This window comes from Convolutriloba macropyga, chromosome 9 (assembly GCF_964194025.1).
Source record: "Convolutriloba macropyga chromosome 9, txConMacr16.3, whole genome shotgun sequence".
Lineage (NCBI taxonomy): Eukaryota > Metazoa > Xenacoelomorpha > Acoela > Convolutidae > Convolutriloba > Convolutriloba macropyga.
Genome location: NC_134476.1, coordinates 4,111,546 through 4,125,738, shown reverse-complemented (window position 1 = coordinate 4,125,738; position 14,193 = coordinate 4,111,546). Strand labels below are relative to the sequence as shown.

The window sequence follows — 14,193 nt, the reverse complement described above, 5'->3', positions numbered from 1 at the left end:
GGTTATGCATAATCAAGGAAAAGCGTGAGCCATAACTTATCCAAAACTCACCAACTAGCACGCCACAACCAATTATAAGTTAAGCTTGATAATCTTGTGTGACGACTGTTTATGTGATGCAGTGCAACTATTCTTTCACGACATCCGTGAAATGTTATTTAAAATGTGAGAGAACATCCCTTTTTCATAATACTAAAAGATCGAACAGAACAAAAAAATGTTTTCAATACACAATTTTTTATTTCTCTGAGATACAACCATAAACTTATACTATTAAGATGCATTAACTGCAGCAAATGCGTTGGTCAGATCATCGAGTAAATCGTCGATATCTTCCAAGCCCACTGAAAGACGAATCAAGGTGTCTGAAATTCCGAGAACTTCTCGTTGGTCCGGGGGCACAGATGCGTGTGTCATGACACAAGGCAGCTCCGCCAGGCTCTCAAACCCTCCGAGACTCTCGGCAAGAGTGAACAATTTCAAGTTGGCAATGAAGGCTTTCGAAGTTTCAACGTCGCCCTAAATATCCCATGAGTGTTTTTGGATTGATTTAACCCCCCCCCCCCCTCCCCCTCCCCCTCGAACCCCCTCCTTTGCTCCATCTTTGATATTATTTTCAACCTCGATGACGGCGTGCTTTAATAATGCAAAATGATTGCTGGGGTGCATAAAGTATGGGGAGCAATAGCGGAAAAAATCTTGTTCCTTAAAATCTTTCACTTCATCTCTGATACGCCTTTCTCAGTATCTTAGGTCCGGAAATGAATGAATAGTCTTTCCAGATTGCGGAAAACGGCCCGAAAGAATACAGCTATAAGAAATGGAACAATTAGAAAAGTTTACGAACTTTGATCCAGAAAGTGACCATGCCAGAATTGCCAGTGCACTGTTTGTTGTGTATCTCGTATCCAGGGTAGCTCTTCAACCCAGGGTGCATCACTCTCTCCACTTGGGGTTCCTTCTCCAGAAACTGGGCAACTTTCAGGGCATTGCTATTGTGACGCTCCATTCGCAGGTGCAAAGTCTTCAGACCCCTGTTTAAAAGACAAACAATGGAAGGAATAAACTCAATGTTTGCTGAACAGTATAAACGTTAAAAGGTGTATCACGTTCTCGTCCACTTCGAAAAAGGGGTTACCCAATCCTCAGAATGTTTGAATTAATTCTCGAAGTTATTCAAATAATCTCCGTTTATCGCTAAAATGGGGATGGGGGAGGTAGAAATTGTTCACGTGGACGTTTTCAATACTTCCAATAAATTTATTGAGTGAAATACAAAAATATGAGGGCTAAATCAGTAGAACTTATCGATCAAATTTAGCATCCGAATATTTCGTCATCCAATTATGGAGGGACAAAATTCCACATATACCTGTTAGCCATGTAGCAGTCGAAAGGCGAAGGGACAGCTCCGACAGCGTTCTGGAGAAACCGCAATTTGGTCGCCAATTCGTCATCATCAGTCATAAGGAGACCCATAATGACGTCAGAATGTCCATTGATGTACTTGGAGACAGAATGCATTGAAACGTCAGCTCCAAATTTCAGAGGTTTCTGGTTGTAGGGAGACATGAACGTATTGTCCACTACGAAAATGGAGTCGGGTCGTTTTAGTTTTGATTTGATGATCTTTTGGTAGAATCAATGTCCATATACATGTCATTACTTTTTCTTCGGACTCAAAAAATTGGTTCAGAAAAGTTTGTTTCTTAAACTTAGTCAAGAAATCGTGAGAGAGGATTATAATTAATGGTTTATTAATATTTTTGCGAAAACCGTTTATTACTATTTTTTTCGACCGACATGGTTTAGATGTATGGTTTTTTCGACCGCTGTAATAAAAACAGTTGTTCCATCTTTTCCTCTGAGACATGTGAAAACGGGTCCATGGCCCAATAATGATTTGTACAGTAAAAACAGTCTTCGCAATCTATACTCAATGATAAAAACAGGAAGCGCCCCCTACCTGTATTTACTACATAATAATAATAATAATAATAATAATAATAATAATAATAATAATAATAATAATAATAATAATAATAATAATAATAATTGTGGTTTCTGCGTAATCGCAGCGGAACAGCATTAGGCCTACAGTAGCCTGTTTTCAGCTGCCCTTTTTCTTATTATTCCCCACATTTCAGACTGATCTTTTCATGAGCAGCATTGCTCTGTTTTTGGTGACTATAGCCACTTTTTTTTGCGTCTGAAACTTTCACGTGGTACCATCATTGCAGCCAACATTGGTCAGGCTATGGTCAACCTGAAGCTATGGTTAAGTAAGAGCTCATCCTCACTCAGACAGCTTCACGGAGGCAGGGGATTGAACTCTCAATCATTGGTATGTGAACCACACACCTTACCTCTCGGCTATCACGCCTACATAACGGTATCATATACTACTATTATGCTTGTTATTGCCCAGTTCTTTCTCAGCTACCCAAAAACGCGGAAAAATTAAAAGAACAAAAATGGGTTTGAATGCGTCAAGAAAAACAATGCCTCAACTTCTTATTTTTTTGCACCAATTTTCTAGCCGTAGTTTTTGGTCTTTATACACTTAATTATTGCACCAAATTTAGCGGCGGCAGTTTTGAATCAAACCACAGAACATCCATCTGTTTTCAGGTTTATCCAAAACTTTCTGTTAACAATTTCTCTTAACTGCCACAACTATCTTAACTCAACGATCCTGCATTTATATGGACATTACGTAACCTTAGAGCAAGCTTCAATATCCACACATTTCATCGTGGGATTCGTAGGCGTCTCGATCCAGACGATTCGGACGTTTTCATTCAGTGCCTCACTCAGGAGATCCAGATTAGTACAGTCAACCTTGGTGACTTTGACCCCGTTTGGCACAAACACTCTGTTCATAAGGCGGTTAGTACCACCGTACACATCGTCCATACACACAACCTGTACAGTTAAAGTATGCTTCTTTATCGAAACATTTACCCCCAGAACGTAGGCAGTAACAATAAAAATACCGACAGATTGTCGGAAAATAGCCGCCGTTGACTCGATTGATGCACATCGGGATTGAAACAGAAAAAGACAAATTGGCCGATTTTTTTCTATTTTTTTGTGTCAAAAGTCTTCTAATTCGGCGTGCAGTTTCAGTTGGATTCTAAAACTATACTTAATTCAGCTTAAAGCTAACAAGCTTAACACCAATGTCAGCTAGCAAACACTCTAATGAACTTTGATACCCTAATTCTCAATGAGCGGGATTTATCGGTTTATCCCGTCTCTTTTGATTTTACTTCTTTGAACTTGACTGTATTCACTATCTTGCGTAATTCATTGAGTGAATGAATTTAAAAACCATTCAGATGAAACAGTGAGTGAGGTAAGTCAGAAGTCAAACGTGGAAGTCGTGACTTATGTAAAACAAAAAACGTGATCGAAAGGTAAAGCCAATTAAAAAAACATAGGACATGTCCTGACGTACAATTCAAAGAAATTGACTAAACGAAAGACTAGACCCAGAACAGACTGAGTTACTTGGGAGAACTATTTCCAAAAAATCAGATTTAAAAAAAAACAGAAAATCAAAGTGAAAATGCCGCATGTGAACAAAAAATCCACTAGCGACGTAGGGAAATTTTGTTCAAGCAAAAAACTAGGCCTAGAATGAACTACGAATGGATTCGCAAAACCATTTAGAAAAAATATCCGATCAAAAGAATCCAAAATAAGGTAAAGATCAAAGTGAAATTGCCGCATTTGAACAAAACGCCACTATCGAGAAAGCGAATTTTTGTTCATACATCGGTTTCTTACTCTACTTAAAAAAATATCACGCCGCAAAACCTCTCGCTTTCTCGCTCCACTTTCTGTTTCGGCGTGACCAAAATCACTACTCCAATTTGACTTCAAAAATCATGAAAATGTGTGAACAGATCTTAAAAAACACAGCAGGATAAGTCCTGACGTACAATTCAAAGAATTTTCATTTACTTAACAAAAAAAACTAGAACCAGAACGGACTATGATTGAATTGGGAAAACCATTTCGAAACAAATCAATTGAAAAAGTAAAAAAAAACAGAAATCAAAGTCAAAATGCCGCTAGCGAGAAAAACAAACCACTAGCGAGAAATGGAAATTTTGTTCAAACAAACTAGACCTAGAATGATTATGAATGGATTGGGCAAACCATTTAGAAAAAAATTGATTCAAAAAATAAAAAAACATAGCTGGCAGATTGCCAGAAAATAGCCGCAATAGCTTCGTAAATCTGCAGTCTCAAAAAAACAGTAAAAAAGACAGACCAAAAAAATTCGACTTTTCATTGAAGGCTGACATGTTATATTTTGATTATAAAGATCTGGATAAGTTTTTGCTGCTTCTATTAGCTGCTCTCAAATAACCTTCATTTAGAGTGACACTTCAGTTGAAATTGAATGAACGAATGAACAATAAGCAGGTTTGAAGTGGTTGTGACGTCATATGGTCACAGCAAAAATAGCGATGACGAAAAAAAACATAGCATGACAAGTCCTGACGAACAATTCATGAACAAGAACTTTCATTGACTATACAAAAAAACTTGACCTAGAACGGACTATGAGTTGAATTGGAGCAAAATTCAGAAAAAAATCAGATCAAAAAAATTAAAAAAACAGTAAAAATCAAGGTGAAATTCCCATATGTAAACAAAAAACCACTAACAAGAAATGGAAATTCGGTTCAAACAAAAAAACTAGGCCTAGAATGAACTATGAATGGATTGGAAAAGCCATTAAGAAAAAAAATTCGATCCCAAAAAACATTAAAAAGCAAAGTGAAATCACTTTTAGCAGAATGAGAGAAGAGAGAAACGAGCCTAGGGAAGTCAAAAAAGATTTCACGCAAAATGTTGAAAAAGAGGCAAAATGAGGTAAAGCGAAAATTTTTTGTTCGACGAAGTAAAAAAACATAGCAGGACAAGTCCTGACGTACTATTCAAAGAATTTTTATTGACTAAACAAAAAAACTAGACCTAGAACGTACGAGTGGACTGGGAAAACTATTTCTAAAAAACATCAAAAAAAATTAAAAAAAAAAAACAAAATCAATGTCAAAAGGCCGCTTGTGAACAAAAAACCATTAGCGAGAAAACGAATTTTTGTTCAAACACCTTTTTCTCACTCTACTTTAAACTTAGAGCAAAAAAAATCACGCCGCATTACACACCCACTTTTTCGCTCTATTTCCTGTTTTGGCATGACCAAAATCACTGCTCCAATTTGATTTCAAAAAGCTTGAAAATGTGGGAACAGATCTTAAAAAAACGACAGCGCCCTCAATACAATTCAAATTCTTTGAATTGTAAAAAAAAACAAGAGAGGGCCAACATTAGCCCCAGCTATCGCTGTTCCGCTAATAAAAAACATTTTGCTTCTTTTCCGCTAATTTAAGGCTCGATCGGAATTGGTCATCCAGGATACTGGATTGTTGTTCTGTTTATATATTTGTCTTTCATGAAGGTGAATTTTTCGAGGCTTGGAAAATTAGAAATAGTTGCTAGTACACTTGGTATCTTTCGAAAAAATAAACAAGTAATCTGTGGGGTGGACACAACTCCGAAAAGTTTCAGTTTCCTGTATTTTACTCCTAGACGAGTTCAGAGATACCAAATTCAGATCTTAAAAAAAGACAGCGCCCCAATACAATTCAAATTCTTTGGATTGTAAAAGGAGAGCGCCTAATAATAGCCGTTTGAGCGGCTGACGGCGGCTATTAATTAGGACAATGCTGGAAATTGATTGGTTTGTACATTTTTTTTCAAAATCATTTAAAACATGTCTCTCTGATATAGATAATAGATTTCAATTGGATTTGAGGAGGCTGCCAATGTTATTCCAGCTGATGTTAATGTACAACAATAGCACGAAAACAACTACCCATTATTGAAATAGGTTTAAAAAGTACAAAAAACATAAATGGCTATAGAAAGATAGGCGGAGCAATTTAATTACTGGGCTGTACCCTAGATACATTTCCGCTTATGAGTGCAAAAAAAAACATCCGACTTCGCTCGAGAGCAATTTAGAAATCAAATACCATTAAAAGAAATCAAACAGCACTAAAAACCGTATAAAAGATTGAGAGTCTCCGCTGAAATTTTACAGCAAAGACGTGCGAAGGTTGAATAAGATTCTTTGAATCTGTACACTTCGGCAGTTTTTTTCTACCGCAATTGTTGCAACATGACTCCAACAATATTTCTAATTTCGGTTTGACAAACGTAATAAAAAAGTATTGAAAGTGTTTTTAACAACCTTAATTAATCAACCTCTATACACTGACATACATATATTAACTACAGAAAATTTGATCGACCAGTGACTCATGAGAATGATTTTTTAAAAAAAGGAAATTGATTTTTTTAAAGAATCGACACTTACTTCTTCGCCTTTCTGCAACAGATGTAATAGCGTGGTAGTAGCAGCCAATCCAGAGGCGAATGCCAGAGCATGTTTGGCACCTTCAACAGCTGCCACACATTCCTCGAAACACTGTCTTGTCGGGTTACCAGCTCGGCTGTGAAAAAAAACAGAGTAAACATGAAAATGAGGAAAGCACGCATGTCTTTAACAACGTCTCAGACAATAGAAACTCTATACCCACTTTCTTCACTATGACAAATATTTTCAATTTTTCATCAAGAGACGCGAAAAAATTCTGGCACCCCGAATCATGGGTCTTCGGAATGCTGAAATTCCCCGTTCTCTCACGTGGAGCAAATTTTGGTACTCATTACGTTGCAAAACCTACATTCTACCCAAGTAAAATTATCTGGACGTTCCACTATTTTTAACGATAGCTCACAACGTGTCAATTAGACAAAGTTGGAAAGCCTAAAATAGAAAAAAAAACTTTTCATATAAGAGAGGAAAAGATCAGATAGCGAAGACAAAATAAGCATTAAGTTCAAAAAGTAACATGAATTCTATTGGCATTGAATTCAAAAAAATTATGCTGAAAAATGACACTTGCAACACGAGTTTTCAGAACACATGAAAAGCAAAACAGCTCTAAAACATAGCTGTACAAAACTCGAACGGGCTGCTAAACAGTTGGTTTGTCAACAGTACATTTTTTTGCATTCCAGATATTTTACTCCAAAAATTAGCGGAAAATGAATATCTCGATAACTGCCAAAGAAAAAGCATAGTTACCAATTAGATAGATCGGTTAAGAACTTTTTAAAAATGAAGATATTCATCAAAAGCATCAAAACTGCATTTTTTTGGAATTGACACCTCAGAAACGGTCAAAGCCAATTATTGAAGTGAGCTGACCAAGCCATATAGGCTGGTAGACAGAATAGTGAAGAAGCTTATAAGGTCGGGGAAAATGCAACAGAAAACTAAAGAAATAGCAGAAAAATTTTTGTTTTTAGCATTATTCACCTCGGAAAAATGGGCAGTAAAATTTATTTCATTCTCGGTCGTTTCAATCTTGAGGATGAATTAAAATCAACTGTTTTGACAAATACAAAGCTATTGCTGGTAACTAAAAGCGGGAATTTTCACTGTTTCTTCTTGAAATTGAAATATAACATTTCAAGAACAAAAATTCGTACACTTTTTTTAATTCGGAAAGGGCGGCAAGCAATTTGGGTGCAGCGCACTTACCACAGTCTGAACTTATGCAGGTAGGACAATATGGTGAGTGCGAAAAATTCATAACAATAAAATTGTCGATACAAACTCCCAAGAAATTTCTTAAAACAGTTAAAACCAATTTTTCAAGGCAGCACATCATGAAAAATACACAGACGAAACCGCAAATTTTCCAATTTAAATTCCAAAATTAAGTAATCTGTGGGGAGGGGAACACAGTTCAGAGATACTCAAAATCAAGTACTTTTTCATTCTAAAAAATTGTACTACAACCGTTGGTTTTTGAGATATTTTTAAAAATGACTTGTAGGCGGTTTGGTTGGGAAATTATGGGAGTCTGATCACTATGACATGACCAGAAAAAATTGTTCCCCTTAACAATGAGAATTTTGAAAAACTTCGATAACAAAAAAAATAGAACGTCATACCGCTAATAAAAACTTCACTCCATTTTGTTTTCCGACAGTTAAAAAAGCAAAAATAAAAGCAAGATTGGGAACTCTTGTTTGCTGATGGGAACAAAGTATCAGTTCTTGCCTCGAAACAAAGTTTTCCCATAAAATGTCGCAGATGCAGAAAAGTATGCGATGCTGCACATGCTCATGTATTCAGTCTCGGTGCAGTGATTACTCCAAGACAGTGAAATTTTGTCTTCTTTAAAAATCTCAATTAAATTTGCTTGGTATTTGCAAGCAAAATGGGGGCATTTCATTAGACAAATTTGCAGCCTTGAAGAACCTCCCTTAATCGATATTTGTTTTAGACATTCTTAAGTACATTCAAACGTTTCAGTTGTTCAAAAGAATCAATAGAAAAAAAATCTCCTACGGATCGATTACGAGGGTCAATCATTCAAACTCTTTGAAAAACCAAACAAGTTATTTTTTTGGCATTATTCAAATTAATTTGGGAGGCACAAGAGTATGAACAGTAGTTTGAACCACTCACGTACAAGTTTTAGAAATCCAGGTCTTAACAGTGTCAGATTTCAAACCTTTTAAAGAGCGTGTATCCAGCACGGTTACGTTGAAAATTCTGAAAGCATGCAGTTCCAGAAATTAAAATGACAGAAATTCTGATATACATAACCAGAAAATGACTTCCGTAACTTTCTGCGTTTTAAAACATGCAAATTGAGTATTTCGAGCAAGGTTACGTGACTCTGTTAAAGTCACTTCGATATTCTTGAGTTATATTTCGAACCGCAAGGTAGTTCTCGACGAATTTTCCATTTTTTCAGCGATGTCTTGAGAGTCAATAAAGTAACACACGGACATCGTGGACATTTTCAAAGATCCTTTTCCACTTCCGATTCCAAATGGGAAACATAGCCGCACAAAAGGGAATGGCACCAACCAAAATGGGCAAAATTCAAATCCATTTTCAAAATTAACTCAATTCGAAATACAAAACCAACAAATATCAATTGAAACAACAATCCCTTAGAACTCCACCGAAAACCAATGCGGCTTGTCATTAATGAGAATAAGCCATAAGAGAGAGTAAGAAGGACAGTAAATACAGTAAAACTCGAATAAATACTAATACTTTATGAAAAAAGTCTAACAAAACGGGTTATAAAAAAGTCAAGGAAAGTCTAAGCTACAAACTGGAGAGTGCACTCAAAGCCTCTGAAATGAGTCGATTTCAGCCTGAAAAACGAACTAATAGAAAAATAATTTATGAGACTGAGTATTAACACAACAAAAAGGACAAAAAATGGGTAACAACCACAAAAATCAACTTAAAACATTAAGAAGTTTAACTAATGCTTAACACGAATGGCCAACGAGATTAGTAGAGACTTTGTGTTAAGATAACGAACTGAACTAATATTTTATGTAATCAAATCGTCTATTTTTCAATTCTAGTTTTTGTATCGAAGCAGTTTGTTTCACTACTGGTTTTAAATTTTTATATTAAACAAGGCGGCTCGTTAATGTGCGTTCGCACATGATGTTCCGACACAAGCTCATCTACATTTTTGACTTAATTGTCAACCAAATGAAGAAATAACAAAAATAGATGTTTGAGTTTAAAACAATCGTTACACAACCTATCTACTAATTGAATTACATAATGCCCTGGCTTATTACAGCGCCATCGAGATCTGACCTTAGACACTACGAGACAAAAAAACAACCAAAAAATTAGCAAATACAAAAACTTCACTGCGAAAACTGAATATCTAATTTTAAAAGCACATAGTAACGACGTCAAAATGCAGTCAGATAAAACCTTAACTACTCAAATTTAATTTCTCCTAATTATACAGCGGACCGAAAGTTTTCTTAACGAGACTGTTACAAGTCAACAAAGAGAACGATCAATGAGGCGAAATTCAAAGATTAATCAACATTTTTTAAACCAAGAAATTTCAAAAGTCTTAAAAATCATTAGCTTTTAACTAAATAATCCTTGATAAATTACTAAAAAGTTACTAGAAAACCAAAACGATTTGCCTTTGGGTAGTTTAAGCCTTAGAAATGAACTTAAGACCTACCTAAAGAATTAGAAACGATTTGCGAAAACACAAACAATTGCTACCATTAAAATCATTAGCTATTATCTGAGTATTATGTATTTTTAATTCAATTCTTATTTCTACTAATTCAGCTGAAGGAATTAAATTGAGAGATTAAATAAATTTATTTGGGCTACATTTGTAAATCATTGGGATCTGTTACTACGCGATTGTTCTGAAAGAAGAGAAAAAGAAGCGCAAAAAACGAGCACTCGAAAAACGTTTTTAAAAATGCATATTGTCCAAAAAACAAAGCATCGGTGACAAATAATTTCAGTAGATATGTTATTTTTAGGAATACAAGAAATTGCATGTTACCTCTCACTGATGAAAATCAGTTTGACGAAAAGAACAACAAGAACTGAAAAGTTTGAAAAATGTTTGAAAATGTATATAATAAACTTTAAGACTAAAGGCTATAAACTGACTAACTGATTTGGGTAACTCATTAATTCAATTCTCAGTTACAAGCCTGAGAGACTTGCCAGCAATTTAGGGCAACCTAAAGAACAAAAACAGGCAAGAACAGCAATTTCAAGAAAATTGAGCGAGAAAAGTGTCGTAGGCATTAAACAATAAACTCATCACTAAAAACTTTTCTATGTTCAATCAATTCTTTAACAGCAATGAGATCCCTCTTTTTTATCAATATTGTTTTAAAAAATCAAATATGAACAAATACATTAGAACCACGAAATTTTTGAGAAAACTCGTAGTATCAACGCCATTAACTTCATTAGCTTTCAACGAATCCACTAAATACGCTAAATTATGCCTTCATGGGACAAAAAATTTGCTGGCCATTCATATTTGGTCAATTAAGTGTCGAAGTATTAAGGTGTCGAAGTAATTTAAATCATAAGTTTTTCTCTAAAAACTTTAAATATGATCCGCTGAACGACTTCCTAAACCAATGGGAACTATCAGTATTGGAATAATGTGATAAGATTTCAAAGGATCCAAATATAAGAAAAAACCCGAAAATTTGAAAAAAAATATGAAAACTATTGGCATTGAAATCTTAAAACTAATAGGTAGAAGATAAAACAGCTAACCAGATTATTTTTGACTGCAATAGAAATAAAAGGGATCCTGTAGGTACTAAAATGACAAACAGTCCACGAAAAAAAATTAGAATCGGTTAATGTTCAAAAAATTTTCGAAAACTTTTTTTTTAAAGTCTTAACAGCCATTAAACTCACAAGCTTTTAACAGAGGTCAATAACTACGCTCAAAAATAACACGATGGCAGGAAAAAGGTGTTTGTCATGCATAGATAATCAATAAGAGATCACAACAAGTCTTAAGACTATGAAAACAACAACGAAATCAGGCAAAAACAAAAATTTCAGGAGAGAAGTGCGAGAAGAAAAGGTCGAAGCCATCTGAAACCATAAGGTTTTCTCTGAAAAATTATCCTTGATCCACTGAATGTCTTCTTGAAGCCAATAGCAGCTTTCAATTTCAGGATAATGTGAAAAGATTTCAAAAGTAACCAATAATACGGAAAAATCCAAAAAAAATTTAAAAACTTTTTGAAATATTGTGTCATTGAAGTCATATATCTAAAAGTTAGAAAATAAAACCGCCAAATAGATCAAATTTGGTTACAATGGGACGGACGAGGGTGCTGTCATCAGAGACTGACTTACAGTTCACGATAATAACTTTATGATTTGTTAATGTTCAATAAAGTTTTCGAAAAATTATTTTTCAAGTCTTAACAGCCATTAGCTGTCCACTCAAAGCACTAGATATGCTCACTTAAAACCCATTACAGAACATTTTGCACAGTTAGTCAATGATTCCATGCCATAAGACTCCAAAAAATTAGAAAACTCAAATAATGAAAACTCACAGAGTCGAAGTTAAAAAAAAACATGAGCAATTCCTTGAAAACGTTTTTTTTTGTTCATTGGGCTTCATTTGGTTGTAAAGGAGGTTTATCATTAACGGAACCTCGATATGAAAAGTGACTTGTCTCTAGGTGACTTAAAAAAGTAACAAAAGTAATAAAGTTTAAAAAAAAAGAGCTCTCAAATAGATTTCGAATTTTTTGATATTGAAGCTCCCTATGAGACCAGAACTAGTCTTTTTTAATCGCCTTTAGTCTGTTAGGAACACAAAATTGGTTCATTTTTGGCAAGAAATTTAAGTTTGAAATATCTTTTGAAGTTTGAAGTTTATAGAAAATATCTTAGTTTGAAGAAAAATGACACAAAGTGTACAAATATGCCGTGTTCACTCAAAACTTCAATCCTTGATAACTCCTCGAAAAAAACGAAAATCAAAAAAATCTTTTTAATTTTGAATTCAACGCTGGACCATCTTTTTAATGATACCACTCATATTTCTCTGCGATGAATATATCGATCGGCCAAAATTGACTGAACAAAAAAAACCCATTTGAGTATATAGTTCCTCCCCCCCCACAAGTGGGGTCGGAACAATTAGATTAAAAAACAAGATTATGTTTATGGTTAAAGAGATTATTTCTTACCTGTAATCAAATCCACACTCGGTCAATTGTGCTGGTGCAAACTGAGCAAAGGTCGAGGCCAGACTAATCGGAGGCACTACAGCCCCACTTTTCCATTTAAAGGGATCCTGGCCCGCATGGATCGCTCTTGTTCCCACTCTATGAGCCTCACTATCTTTACCCATCCCGATTTAGTAGTCTAGTATTGTATAGTATTTAGTCTAATTTCGCAATATCACTGAATATTTTCCCGTTGAAATAATTAAAACGAACCGCCAAAAATTGTTTCAAAAAGTTGTCCCAAAAATATTCAAAATCTTGATTCCGCAGGTTATTCGATATGAAGCTCGGGAAGCAATTGTTTAACAATTTTATTTAAATTTCAATCATTAAAGAGAGCTTGTATGCTATATATTTGTTCTTATTCCAGTAAATTTCACTTGAATCAATCAATTTTACAATGCCAAATAATATCCCTCGAACTAGCAGTTAAAATACTTTTTGCTGATACTTAGACAGCCGAAAATTGACAATTGAAATTTGCTTTCAAAATATTCAATGCCCGCAATTTGCTTCAAAATCGAACTCAGGAAACGAATTCTTGTCACAAAGCAATCAAAATTTTTAATATTCAGAACGGATATTGCAATTAGGCTTGCCAACTTAAAAGTAAATTCAGCTGAATTTTATCAATTTTCGACGAAATAACCAAATATTAGATTTGTTAAATTAAATAGTAACTATTTGTTGTCACTCTAAATATTCCAGCCAATATTAATTAATTTGATGTTAAATATTTTTGATAAGCTGGTCAAATAAGACCTCTGCCATCATCATTTGCCAACTGGTGGAGCATTAAAGCTTAAAGCCCAAATTAATAATTAGAATAAATATGCATTAACCCCATCAGGAATTTCACAGATAAGAAAGGTTACGACAGGTAAATTCAAGCCAATTAATACATAATTTCTGGTCAAAGTGCCAATCAAAATAGCCAAAAGGAGCAGCAAACAATCTTCATCTGAAAGCAAATAGGTAATAATAATAATAATAGGTATAGTAGATGAACTTTTAAAAATAGTAAAATCTAATCGAAACAGTGAAATATAGACAAAGGGTTCAAATAGCTGACGCTGCTGATTACAAAAGATGTCATCACACGCCATGAATTCATTCAGAGATAGCTGTTTAAAGCGTCTACAAACGAAATTTTCAAAATATCTTCATACGTTTCAAATTTCAGATGCCCGCAAATTTGGCAGCTTTTCACAATCAAACGAACTTTTTGAAAACACTAAAGGAACCAGTTATTAATTTCAAGTTTTGAAAAATTTAGAAAATGACCTAGACCCGTCAAAAATCATTCATTCTTCACTTGGAACTAACAGGATTTAGAAAATAAACCGACTAATGTCTGAAGAATTGCTCTCGAACAACAGGCGGTGCAATTTAATTCAGGGGCTGTAGTATAGATAAACTTTTCTTTACGGGTGCAAAAATAGTGGATGATGCCGGGATTCGAACCATGCACCTCCCGCTCCCTCATCACAATTGTTTGCTGCAATCGGT

At 34.8% G+C, this 14,193-nt stretch overlaps 1 protein-coding gene across 4 annotated transcripts; it reads right to left on the bottom strand.

Moving 5' to 3' along the window:
- Positions 1–220: 220 nt before the first annotated feature.
- On the bottom strand, positions 221–13,672 carry LOC142345567 (cystathionine gamma-lyase-like). Of its 4 annotated transcripts, none has more exons than XM_075397668.1 (7): positions 13,284–13,672; positions 12,646–12,845; positions 6,401–6,536; positions 2,722–2,925; positions 1,373–1,629; positions 848–1,034; positions 221–519 (listed from the first exon to the last, which is right to left on the bottom strand). In XM_075397668.1, exons 2-7 carry the CDS (start codon positions 12,807–12,809, stop codon positions 274–276), a joined length of 1,194 nt encoding a protein of 397 aa, XP_075253783.1. In that variant the 5' UTR covers positions 12,810–12,845; positions 13,284–13,672; the 3' UTR covers positions 221–273. The 4 variants fall into 4 exon arrangements, with proteins under 4 accessions (XP_075253783.1, XP_075253784.1, XP_075253780.1 ...); XM_075397669.1 differs by having other exon boundaries at positions 12,646–12,823; XM_075397665.1 differs by having other exon boundaries at positions 13,288–13,672.
- Positions 13,673–14,193: the final 521 nt, after the last annotated feature.